The 12778-nt window shown below is 39.0% G+C and overlaps 1 protein-coding gene and 3 long non-coding RNA genes across 7 annotated transcripts; 2 read left to right on the top strand and 2 right to left on the bottom strand.

Moving 5' to 3' along the window:
• Positions 1–1385: 1385 nt before the first annotated feature.
• Positions 1386–2410, bottom strand: LOC124326869. Its single transcript, XR_006915917.1, has 3 exons — positions 2089–2410; positions 1571–2015; positions 1386–1509 (listed from the first exon to the last, which is right to left on the bottom strand). It is a non-coding gene; the product is annotated as an uncharacterized LOC124326869 (long non-coding RNA).
• Positions 2411–4236: 1826 nt separating this feature from the next.
• Positions 4237–7028, top strand: LOC124326569. Of its 3 annotated transcripts, XR_006915574.1 has the most exons (7): positions 4237–4390; positions 4504–4667; positions 4760–5238; positions 5446–5682; positions 5747–5887; positions 6063–6245; positions 6343–7028. XR_006915574.1 is itself a non-coding variant. In XM_046785473.1 (3 exons), exons 2-3 carry the CDS (start codon positions 6179–6181, stop codon positions 6819–6821), a joined length of 546 nt encoding a protein of 181 aa, XP_046641429.1. In that variant the 5' UTR covers positions 5732–5887; positions 6063–6178; the 3' UTR covers positions 6822–7028. The 3 variants fall into 3 exon arrangements, 1 of the variants encoding a protein (XP_046641429.1); XR_006915573.1 differs by having other exon boundaries at positions 4504–5238; XM_046785473.1 differs by lacking the exons at positions 4237–4390; positions 4504–4667; positions 4760–5238; positions 5446–5682 and having other exon boundaries at positions 5732–5887.
• A 491-nt stretch (positions 7029–7519) lies between these two features.
• Positions 7520–9276, bottom strand: LOC124326758. Its single transcript, XR_006915789.1, has 5 exons — positions 9143–9276; positions 8848–9076; positions 8685–8788; positions 8389–8616; positions 7520–7576 (listed from the first exon to the last, which is right to left on the bottom strand). It is a non-coding gene; the product is annotated as an uncharacterized LOC124326758 (long non-coding RNA).
• A 255-nt stretch (positions 9277–9531) lies between these two features.
• Positions 9532–11597, top strand: LOC124326699. 2 transcript variants are annotated; one of them, XR_006915705.1, is made up of 7 exons: positions 9532–9644; positions 9710–9866; positions 9946–10059; positions 10132–10242; positions 10302–10406; positions 10471–10727; positions 11541–11597. It is a non-coding gene; the product is annotated as an uncharacterized LOC124326699 (long non-coding RNA). The 2 variants fall into 2 exon arrangements; XR_006915706.1 differs by having other exon boundaries at positions 9923–10059.
• The last annotated feature ends 1181 nt before the right edge of the window (positions 11598–12778 follow it).

Here is a 12778-nt window from a genome sequence, read left to right as displayed (position 1 = left end):
CGCTAGTGGCGATTGTTTGGTTTTGCACACCAAATGCCATCATGGCCGACTGTCTGTGGTTCTACAGTATTAGTGTGCTAAAGAAATGAGCTTTTTGAGCTTCTGTCCTTCAAGTTTCAACTCTGGGTGAGATTTCAGACTTGAAAATGTTCCAAGTGTCTGCTTTATAATAATTGTTATCATATTTCCATATAATAGTCATGGGCAGTGCATTGTGTTGTCACTGTTAACCTGGAGAGCACAAGACTTCTTCCCATCCAATTGTGCTGGGTCCAATATGTTTTCTATGAAAAACAGCTTACAACAGGTAAATTTAATCTTTTCTATACTGTCTGGTATATTTTTATTTAAGATTGGGACAACTGTGATGTACTAGCAATTTATTACTGTGACTACAGTTGAACAATGATGTGATAGTTACTTGGTAATCGAACTCTTTGTTTTAATCTCATCCAGAAAAATGTCATTTTCATTCCGCTTGCTGGAAAGTTGAAAATATGCAGCAACACATGACAACTTTGAGTGCAGAAGGGAATAGTTTAACATCAAATGTTTTAGGTGTGGAGAGATAAATATTGTGAAGGGACTAAAATCTATTATCCTTTCTTCTATTAGTGCTAAGTATTACGCCATTTTGTTGAGTTTTGATGAAAACGCTTTAAACAGTTAACTCCGGTTACTCTTCAACTACTCAATCAAAAGTTCCATTGGTCAACATCAACTGCTGTTTACTTTACAGGCTTGTTGCCTCGTTTTCTTCTTCATCAGCAGTATTAGGTGATCCTTCAAAGACTTGTGGCATTTGTTGTAACTTATTACGTCGACGGCGGTGACGTTCAGGGATCGAAACGACTTGTTCGCAAAGGAAAGCCAAAAGGGAGAGAGTAAACCCGACTAGTAGAACGATAAATGCGCCAGTCAAGTTCTTGAGGGAAAGAGGGGTATGTTTGTTTGTCGGGGTTGTGTAGCCGCTTTTAATAGTTTCCATACATTGTTGAGGCATGGGTCGGAACCACAGGTCCCAGTGTTTGATCAGACCTATTTCCTGGAGCTCCAATAGCCTTTTTGGTTGAAAACAGTTTTTTTTTTAAATACGACCAGTCTTTTAAAATAATTACCTTTGATTTGCTTACCCTTGACTAATGCTTTGTGTGTAGGGACTATTTTTCCGTAGGGCAAATGTTGGAATAACACTATAGAAATAATTTTTTGCCAGCTGCAGATTGCACTTGCTAGTCTTTTCAAAATCTGCTTTTATCGAGTCTAAATGATAAATAGCGGCCTAGGATTTGAAAAAAAAAAATGTTTGCAATTAGTTCTGTGCTTATCTTATTTTCTGTCCATAAAGCATCTATTTAGAAGATAAAGTTTAAGTCATACATCAATGAAAACGTTCCTCGATCCCGGTGTAATCAGTTGAATGCACTCTGACACAAGAGGACATCGGGAGTTGGGAAGAGCATCGAGTCGTTTGCCTAGCTTCTTGTACAGGCCTGTATTATTCACGTTCTGATTCCCAAAAATTTAAGCCAATAAAAAACCTGGCGAGTTTCAAATCATGAAAACTTACCGATAACAAAGTGTCTATGGTCCCCGATTTCTTAGCGAGTAGATTGATGTCGCTACTTTCCGCTATGTCGTAGACGGAATTGATTAATGGCTGATGAACTGGCGCGATAACGTAGGAGAAGAGAAGCGAATTGTACGCCTGGACAAAGATGAAAGCCGCTAGAGTCCACGAAGTCGCAATTAGAAGATATGGTAACCGTTTCGATGTGCAAGGGCCCCCTGTTATAAGAATTAACTTTTCCTTTTTGATATACTTGTATTTTTTTATCAGAGATTTTACCCTGCGACATCAAGTTGCCAAACACATAGAGGTATTGACTGCCTAGCCGCTGCTTTGAATTTTCTTGTGATCCCCTTTTAAATTGGGATCGAAATTCCAAGTAGCGCTGCGTTAGATTCATAACGGCGATGACGCAAACCATCGAAATGATTATTCCCAACCAGACCTGAAATTTGATTATTGTAAGGTCTGTAACAACTGGAATTCTGCTGCCTTCTCCCGTCTTGTTTTAACGTTACCGGCCATTGGAAAGGTTTGATGACGGAATCGATGTTGACCGTTTCATCTGGGGCGGGAATGAGGAAAGCGAAATAATCGTACGCCCAAGGTAATGTCATGTCCACAATCTCATGGCGCCGAAATGTCGGGAGAACATCTTGGAGCAACAAATCGCATTGCTGTTATGAAAAGGACGATACAAAATCATGTTAAAATTAAGTGCCTTCACCCTGGAAGACGAATTAATTATTTTTGATATCCACAATTGTCTTAAGTGAACAGCCCAAGTCCCCACTTTTTTTAAATAGTATTTGTGGTGTGTTTTTTTTTTATTATACAAGAAACTGTTTGGCGATTCTTTCTTCCAAGAAAATGTTTTCGATTTGAATTATTTATGTGTTTAAAAAAAAATCTCAACTCGATCCCATAGGTAGCTGAAAAGTCCTCGACCATTTGCCCTTGGCTCCAACCAATTTTCCGTCACTCGGACCATCTCGTACCTTGAAGATACAAAATCATAAGGTAATTTTGTTAAATGTAAATTTGAGAAATTGCAGTTCGTTTTTTTTTTAAGTTATTTTATTTTACTTACGTAAAGTTGAAGCGGGCTGACAGATAATCTAGAACTACGCCTCCTTTGAGCGGTCCGGACAATCCTTTAGGGTTGCCACTCCATCGAGGCTTAAACGAGGGTAAGAAATAACCCGTTAGTCAAATTGCTAAAGATACAAATTCAATTTTTTTAATTACCCAGATGACGCGGAGGTGTTGCCCATTGAGGGGTGTTGGTGACAAGGAGTCGCTGAACGAAACGCTAAACCAAATGAAAAAAAATATTAAAAAAGGTAATGCTAGATACGACATGAAGCTTTTGCTTTGGCAGAGAATAATGTGTATTTGTTTGCAGCCAACGATCCTTTATATATCCGAGCCACAACCAGGCAGAGTTCTTTCCGTCTACATTCGGTGTGAAGAGCAAAACCCGAATTTCAACACATTTGACTCCTTAGCAACGTAAACAAAGCGAGTGTCAAAACATCGTTTACTTGCGCATACTTAATTGTAGCAGAAACGCGTTGGTCATGTAACAGGATCTATTTTTCCCCTTTTGTTCATGCAGCATCAAACGACACGCGATAGGTTCCGGCGGTCATCAACTATTCAAGATGGTAGACCTGTCAATGTAAAAGACAGGCTAAAGGTACTAGCTCCTGTAAATGTCATTCATTTATGTTAAATAGCTGCCAGCAGGATTTCATTGTTGATTTGCGGTTACAAAATCCATAGGCCTAGAGTTTAGGTATTGTCAATCAATCATTCGATTTGCGTTTTACATGCTCCTAAATCAGTTGTGGATATACGATTTTTTCCCCCCCGCTTCTCCTGGATGGTTACTTAGGATCATTCAAGTTCATTTTTGAGTTAAGCGTTGTGAACGTAGCGGACGAACTCTGACATTCTATCGAGCTTTAGCAATTTCGTCAAATTTCTTATTTTATTAATTTTATTTAACCGTTTTATGAGAAGCTTTGATTTGAATTTTTTTAAATTAATAATTTACCTATTTTTATCTCTATTTTGAGATTTTCTGCTCCGGCCGCAGGTGCAAGGATCATGTGTTTGAAACTTAGATAAGTTTGCAGTAGAATATTTTCAAAAAAGCCGATTGTCCTTCAAACAGTTCGAAATGGAAGATTTATTCATTCACCGAAGAAATGAGTCAAATGACTCAAATGTCAATTGCTATATTTTTTGAAGTGACTAAAGTTTAAGCCATTACCATTTATGATTTGATATTTATTTTGATATTGGTTTTTGTAGACCCAACCCCAACAACGTCAACCTGAAGAAAGAAAAAGGCCTATTTCCATGTCGAAACATTACGTAAAACTGGCATGCGGTGGTGAAGAGGTTGGGTGAGAATGACACGTTTTTCAACATTATCAAGCAGGTAGAAAAGCCACAAGGATAAGTTATTTGGTATTCATTTTGATATTGGTTTTTGTAGACCCATCCCCAGCAACGTCTACCTAAAGAAGGAAAGGCCAGTTTGCATTTCAATCGAAGGTCATGGAGATCATTACGAAAAGGTGTCATACAGTGGAGAAGAGGTTGGGTGAGAACGGGACGTTTTTCAATGTACGTTTTTACGTTTTATCAGGATAAAAAAGGTCAAGGTAAAAAAAGCCGCAAGGCTTGAGAGGAGGGGTGAGAAAAAATTGTATAAAAGGCGAGAGAAAAGTTGATTGGGATCAGTCGAGTGAGTGTCTCCGACATGTCAACAGCTGCATTCTTCGTCGTGATATCAGTTCGCAATTATGGGTAAATATTCATTTTTAATTTCGAGTCGTAAATCTATTCTATCTTGTTTTGAGTTGTTGATACGACTAGTTATCTTCGAAAAATAATATCCAATTGTTTATTTTATTGCCTAGTTAATTATGGTGTTGTGTTGCTGTTGGGTGTTGTATCGTTGATGTCGACCTCGAGAGAAAATCTTTTAAAAGGAAAGAAAAAGGGCAACGGAAGTCAATCGAGTGAGCATCTCCGACCCGGCAGCAGCTGCATTCTTCGTCGTATTATCAGGTGACAATCACGGGTGAATATTCTGTATTTCTACGTGGAATTTTTTATCAATTTTAATTTTTTCTGTTTGATAATCTGTCCGTTATTGTTGAATATTTAATGTAGTCTGGTTAATTATGCTGTCGTGCTGCTATTGGTTGTTGTATCGTCGATGGCTGGGTCGACCACTGGTGTACCGATGTCTCCTGGATAAGGTGGATACCAAACCGCAACACCGCCGCCTTACTACACAACAACATACTCAAAGACCAGTTACTACACCGAGGTTGCACTGTTGGGTTTAGCCTACAGTTAAACCACCAAGGATCCAGATTATTACACCATAACTTGTGCTGCTCCCCAAGCTACACCACCAAAGCGCTAGAGTACTACACCGAGGCTCCCAAGTACTACACCACCATGGCATCTGAGACTACACAAATACGTATGCTGCCCCAACCTACGACACCGAGGCTCCAGCTTATTACACCACCAAAGCTGTTGAATACTACACTGGAGCGCCCAAGTACGATAGAAGTCAGTCGATTGAGCCGAACTTGGCGGTGGCCGTACCATCACCTACGACAAGTGCGTTATTGCCACAGGTAAACATTTTTATTCCAAACGAAATTCGTCTTTAAAAGCCTTAATGATTACACCTTAATGAAATGTTGAATAACTTTGATAATCTTCCTGCTCGATAGTATCTAAGAGTCTATTTAAACTGCTAGCAATTTATTTCTGTGAATTAGTTCTACGAATAGAATTAGTCCTAGGAATTCCTCTAAAAATAGCCTTCATTTTCTTGCTAGGTGGTAAACAAAAATCTTTTCCAATCCCTGAGCGGTGCCCTTAAAGATGTCCACGAGCACGTCACGCTGTCCCGCAACATCGATGGCGCTAACACATGCCGAGTCCTCTAAATGTTTAACCAATGGACAACCGAGAAGGTGAAAGCGGAAAGTGTTAATGTGTTGCCCAAAACTTATGTTGAGGCTGCAATTATGGAAGACGACGAGGTTGCATTGACCTTATACGATGGTCAAAAGGTAAACAGTTATTTCAGTACATGTTTTAGCGATGTTAATTAAAATCTAGAATTCATTTCTGCAGATTTAAACTGACCATGTCGTCTCGGTTGTCGGTTGGGACGCAACAACGGATTTGGCTGTCGCTTCTGGTTTGGAAATAGATTCAAATTTTGGTGGTTATCGAGTCAATACCGATCTCGAAGCACGATCGACCGTCTGGCTGGTAAGAATCCTTGAACATTTTATTTCATAATGATTTTATTGCATAAAACTTATTGTAACTGTTAGTGCTTAAAACTTGACCAACAATGACTGCTCTGATATTGTTGTTAGATGGTACATGAAGTTCTTGTTAAATTAGATTTTATTTATTGGGTTTGGACTTTATTTTTTATTAGGCTGGAGATGCTGCCTTCTTTTGTAATAGCAAATTGGGTCGTCGTCGTATGGAACATCATCATTTTGCTGTTGTATTAGGGTGATTGGCTGGAGAGAACAATACTGGCAAGGAAACATGGATGAACAACTGCAGTGTACTCTTCCCAACTGCATTCTTCGTCGTATTATCAGTACGCAATCGGGTAAATATTCTGTTTCATGGAGTTTGTGTCAATTATTTGTTTTTTATCTGTTTATGTACCATATTGAATATTGATGTTTAAATTATTTACCGCATAGTTGATGATGGTGTGGTGCTGTTGCCGTTTGTCGTATCGTTGAAGGCTGGGTCGATCACTGGTGTACAATGTCTCCTGGGTATGGTGGATACCAAAGCACCACACCGCCGCCTTACTACACAACGACAACATTCGCACCAACCGGTTACTACACTGAGGCCCACAATTACTACATCACCAAGGTTCCAGAATATTACACCGCAGCTAACACTGCCCCAAGCTACATCATCAAAGATCCTGAGTACTACACTCAGGCTCCCAAGTACTACACCACCAAGTCACCGGAGTACTACACGTATGTTGCCCCAGCTTACTATGTACACCGAGATTCCCAAGAATTATATAGTTCCTAGCTACTACACCGAGGCTCCAACTTATTACTCCATCAAAGCGGCTGAATACTACACCGAGTCGCCCAATTACTACACCAACAAGACTCCAGATTATTACACCACAACTTATGCTTCACCGAGCCACTGAACTATAGTAATCAACTTTATTTACAGGGCAAGATTCGAAAGAAATGTACTGTGGTGTTAACTAAAAATTTTCGATGTTAATAGTTCTGTTTTTAACTTAAGTTGGGGCAAAGAAGGTGTTGTAGATAATGTTTGGTTTGTCACAGCAATTTATTTGAAAAATCTGGAAATGATCAGTCACAAAAATATACAAGTCAAATGCTAAATATTTTTTTATTACAAGTTACGAGATATGTCAAACAAAAAACTTTAAAAGGAATTGCTTTATTGTCCCACCTCCACCCACAATTCCACCACATTTTACAATTACATACATAAATACATGCACTTAAGTTAACCCGTTGGCTGCCACGCCATACAACCCGTAGGTTGTACTCTACTACTCTACGCGCCACGTCTGAAGGATCCGTGGCCAAGGTGGGACTTGCCATTGCTGACAAGTCCGGGCTGACACGGTGACAGGAGAATCCATCACCGCATCGACAAGGGGGAAGTCCCTATGGGGCATTGCCTAACAGGCTTGCCTTGCGGCAAATTTTGGCCTTGGCGACATTCCGACCTCGCGGCATGAAAACCACGAGGCCGACCAGCGCGGCCCGTGCAAAGGAGCTAGGGGAGAACAAAGGCGTGGCAGACAACGGGTTAACTAACACAAACACAAACATATTACCAACAACAAATGATGATCCGCGCTGACACTTTGGAGATACCGGCGACGTTATGATGTCCATCTTCTCGAAATTTCCTCTGCATTACCTGAATAGAGAGACAACAATTCTTATTTACTGACATGCCAATGAAAGTTACATAATACAGAAAGAAACAATAATCAGGTTTTTTAGCTCAAAGATTTAAATATGCAATTTTTTAAAGTTTAAATCAAGCTTGCAATGTTGAGAACTGTTAACAGAACAAAGCTCACTTGCTAGTCTTTAAAAAAAATCCGGAAGTAAACCGGAAGTAACCACAGCGCCTCAACCATTGAGCTGTCGTCAAATTAAACCACATATTCGTGATCCCCATGAAATTTGGGGTCGATTAGGTGTGATTTAAACGAAATCCAAAATTTGGCTAAAATCGAGAATTTTCCTGAACTATAGTCAGGAAAATTTTCGAAACCGGAAGTACGAATACGTAAAAAACAAAACATGAACTTTACCACAAATTTTACGAGGATCACGAATATGTGGTTCTTTCGTACGTCAGATGAATATTTACTAAACTACAGACTGAAATGAGTAAACCGGAAGTAGAAATAAAAAATCAAATATCGAAAATCTAACAATTGAGCTTTGTTGGGGGAATAGTTATCGCTAGTTATCACTAAATATTTCAACAAAATAACTGCCAATAAATGTTTAAAAAGATGTGCAAAGTAACTGAAACTGACTGTTTTGACAGCTACAAATTTGCAAAAAGCCATCTAGCGTTAGAAAAAAGAAACGTCCAAGTAAAACTTTGCTTACGCGCAAGAAGGGCCTGATTTTGGAATTATAACACAGACACAGACTTTAACGCAACTAGACTATTGGTAGAAAACCTAAGAATATAAGTCAATTGTTGGGTACCTAGGCATAATCCCGTGGTGAGTGACTGCAGGTGTGGAACAGCAAAGGGTAGCGACCACTGAAGTGTTCCAACTCGTCGGTGAAGTAAGATAAGTTGTAGCAGCAAAAGCAGTGACTGAAGCTAGATGAGCGTACGTCGGGAAGATAAGGATGGAGCAGTAGGTTGCTGGATGGTCGTCTTCCTTCATGGACAAAGGTCAGCATTGGCTTAAGGATCTATTACGTGCTCTGTAAAAAAAATGTATTGCATTAATGAATTGAAAATATAACAGTTAATAAAGCATTTCAATCTTTACCTATACTAACAAGCACACTGAAGTTTTCATCATATAAAACCGCAAAAATGGAAATCACAGCAACCAACAGCCTTACTCCTTAGGTTGAGGTAAATTTCCTGATGCTAAAGAAAGTGTCATGAAGTATTGCAGTAGCGTGGTGATAGGTTATATTGATGCTTACCTTTATCATACGGGTGAATGGTGCTGAATTTAGTAAGGCATTTGACATCGTGTGGTTGGTGTGGTAGCAGTAATGGGGAAATACCTTGTCTCCACACTTTTGTATTCCACGATATGTGAGCTTCACACATGAGTTTTAGGCTTTTGTCAACATGATGGGTCTATTGGAGGGAAAGTTACTGAGCGCTAAGTCAACTTTTTGGAATGACTGACAGTATGCAATTATGCATCTAAAATTTGAAGAAAAAAGTTGGTACAGAACAAAAAATAAGGAAATTAGGTCAAGATAAACCTACATATGATACAAAGCTCACTTTAGTATATGAAATCACAGAAATATAATCACAGGAAGTATTCATCAGCTATAAGTTGTTTCGCCATTTTCCCCTCGTTTCGCGATGTAAAAACAACAAGGCGACACTGGCGACATCTGGTAATAAGTTTTGAAATTTGAATCCTAACTTGGTTAATATTATTAAAATTTAAAAATATTCGACCGACAATAGGACCCCACCGACAATAGAAACCCAATATTTTATTTAAAATACCTGACAATTGAACTCCAGTGCTCGACAGTAGAACACTAGAACTCCACAGGCGACAATAGAACTCCGATAATTTGAGCTGCGACTGTGCAACCAACTTAGGATTCAAAACTCATTACCAGATGACAGATGTCGCCAATGTCGCCTTTGTTGTTGTTATATCGTGAAACGCGAAAAGGGCGAAACAAAATTGTAGCTAATATGTACTTATATTCCTGTGATTTAAATTACCAAATTGAATTTCGTAATATATGTAGGTTTATCTTGACCTAGTTTCCTTATTTTTATACTGTACCAACTTATTTCTTCAAATTCTAGATGCATAGGCCTACTGTCAGTCATTACATGATTACAACAAGTTGACTTAGCGCTCAGTCAATTTCCATCCATTAGGCCCGTCATGCTGTCAAAGGCCTAAAACTCATGTTTGAAGATGAAGACCACATGTAGTGGAATACAAATCTGCCGAGATAAGGTATTTCCCCATGACTGCTACCAGACCATTACAATTCATATTTTTATGAAACATAGGTATTCTTGTTCATGAACCATAGAATCTTTTCTGAATCTTTCAATTTTGGTGGCGTACCCTGCCAGGCTGCCACAGCATGTTTGTTGTTATGTATGTTTTTACTTCTGTTTTAGAAGACAACCCAGCTAAGAGATAGGTACAGTTATATTTCTCTTAGGTAAATTTGTAACTAATTTAGAGAATTTCCTTGTCCCATTCCCACTTACAGTTTCAGAGAAATGAAGTGTGTGAAGTGAATAACCTGCCATGTGTATGAACATGTACCAGATCTGCTTGATGAAAGTCAAATGCCTACTAAATTCATCACCCATATGATAAGGTAAGCATCAGTACAATGTATCACCACGCTACTGCAATACTTCATGACACTTTCTTTAGCACCAGGAAATTTATCTCAACATGTGGAGTAATGCTGTTGATTGATGTGAATTCAATTTTTACGGTTTTTTCATCATGAGCATTTCAGTGTGCTTATTAGATCAGGTAAAGATTGATATGCTTTATTCATTGTTATATTTTTATTAATGTAAAACATTTATTTTTACAGAACACACAGTTTCTTAATTGTATCTTGTGGTCCTGACACGGAGATTCTTCTGCCTATGCTGACCTTTGTCCATGATGGAAGAGAGACTTCCAACAACATTCTTCTCCATCCTTATCTTCGCGACGCACGCTCATCTAGCTTCACTGCTTTTAAACACAATTTGTTTTACTTCACTGGCGACTTGGCGAGTTTCTGGACCACTTCGCTACCCTTTGCTGTTCCACACCTGCAGTCACCCACCACGGGATTATGCTTAGGTACCCAACAATTGACTTATATTCTTAAGTTTTCTACCAATAGTCTAGTTGCGTTAAAGTCTGTGTCTGTGTTATAATTCCAAAATCAGACCCTTCTTGCGCGTAAGCAAAGTTTTACTTGAACGTTTCTTTTTTCTAACGCTAGATGGCTTTTTGCAAATTTGTAGCTGTCAAAACAGTCAGTTTCAGTTACTTTGCACATCTTTTTAAACATTTATTGGCTGTTATTTTGTTGAAATATTTAGTGATAACTAACGATAACAATTCCCCCAACAAAGCTCACTTTTTAGATTTTCGATATTTGATTTTTTTTTCTACTTCCGGTTTACTCATTTCTGTCAGTAGTTTAGTAAATATTCATCTGACGTACGAAAAAACCACAAATTCGTGATCCTCGTCAAATTTTTGGTAAAGTTCATGTTTTGTTTTTTACGTATTCGTACTTCCGGTTTCGAAAATTTTCCTGAACTATAGTTCAGGAAATTTCTCAATTTTGGCCAAATTTTGGATTTCGTTTAAATCACACCTAATCGACCCCAAATTTCATGGGGATCACGAATATGTGGTTTAATTTGACGACAGCACTATGGTTGAGGCGCTGTGGTTACTTCCGGTTTACTTCCGGATTTTTTTTTAAAGACTAGCAAGTGAGCTTTGTTCTGTTAACAGTTCTCAACATTGCAAGCTTGATTTAAACTTAAAAAAATTGCATATTTAAATCTTTGAGCTAAAAAACCTGATTATTGTTTCTTTCTGTATTATGTAACTTTCATTGGCATGTCAGTAAATAAGAATTGTTGTCTCTTTATTCAGGTAATGCAGAGGAAATTTCGAGAAGATGGACACCATAACGTCGCCGGTATCTCCAAAGTCCAAAGTGTCAGCGCGGATCATCATTTGTTGTTGGTAATAAGTTTGTGTTTGTGTTAGTTAACCCGTTGTCTGCCACGCCTTTGTTCTCCCCTAGCTCCTTTGCACGGGCCGCGCTGGTCGGCCTCGTGGATTTCATGCCGCGAGGTCGGAATGTCGCCAAGCCCAAAATTTGCCGCAAGGCAAGCCTGTTAGGCAATGCACCATAGGGACTTCCCCCTTGTCGATACGGTGATGGATTCTCCTGTCACCGTGTCAGCCCGGACTTGTCAGCAATGGCAAGTCCCACCTTGGCCACGGATCCTTCAGACGTGGCGCGTAGAGTAGTAGAGTACAACCTACGGGTTGTATGGCGTGGCAGCCAACGGGTTAATTTAAGTGCATGTATTTATGTATGTGATTGTAAAATGGGGTGGAATTGTGGGTGGAGGTGGGACAATAAAGGAATTCCAGTTTTGTTTGACATGTCACAAAACTTGTAATAAAAAAATGTTTAGCATTTGACTTGTATATTTTTGTGCCTGATCATCTTCAGATTTTTCAAATAAATTGCTGTGACAAACCAAACATGAACTACAACACCTTTTTTTACCCCAACTTAAGTTAAAAACAGAACTGTTAACATCGAAAATTTTTAGTTAACACTACAGTACATTTCTTTCGAATCTTGCCCTGTAAATAAAGTTCGTCCAAACACTAGAACATGTCGGAATGCAGAGCGACTAGAGAAATAGCCACCTCCAACATACGAAATAGGAAAAGTCCAATAAAAATCAGAAAACGTCGCAATGTCAAGGCTTTTTGGTGGCAAGAGACGTCGTACAAAATGATAACCCAGGTTAAAAAAATTCTATTGCTCTTTAAAGATCAACAATTCCCAGTTACTGGTAATTATTAAGATATGACCGACAAAAATGAACAAGATTATTAAAATTGAAAATTCGACTTTAGTATTCAGAAACGTCCATGTAGTAAGTTGGAGAAGCGTAGGGTGTGGTGAAATATTCAGGTGCCTTAGTGGTGTAGTAACTCGGGATAGAGTAATACTTCGGAGCTTCGGTGTAGTTGGTCGGAGCAGCGTAGGTAGTGGTATAATACTCAGGTGCCTTGGTAGTGTAGAACATGGGACCCTCGGTGTAGCAGCTATGTGTGGCGTAGGTTGTGGGGTAGTAAACTGGAGC

The sequence above is a fragment of the Daphnia pulicaria genome, chromosome 2, assembly GCF_021234035.1.
Source record: "Daphnia pulicaria isolate SC F1-1A chromosome 2, SC_F0-13Bv2, whole genome shotgun sequence".
Lineage (NCBI taxonomy): Eukaryota > Metazoa > Arthropoda > Branchiopoda > Diplostraca > Daphniidae > Daphnia > Daphnia pulicaria.
Note: the sequence above shows the minus strand (reverse complement) of the source record. Positions and strands in the feature narration are given on the sequence as shown.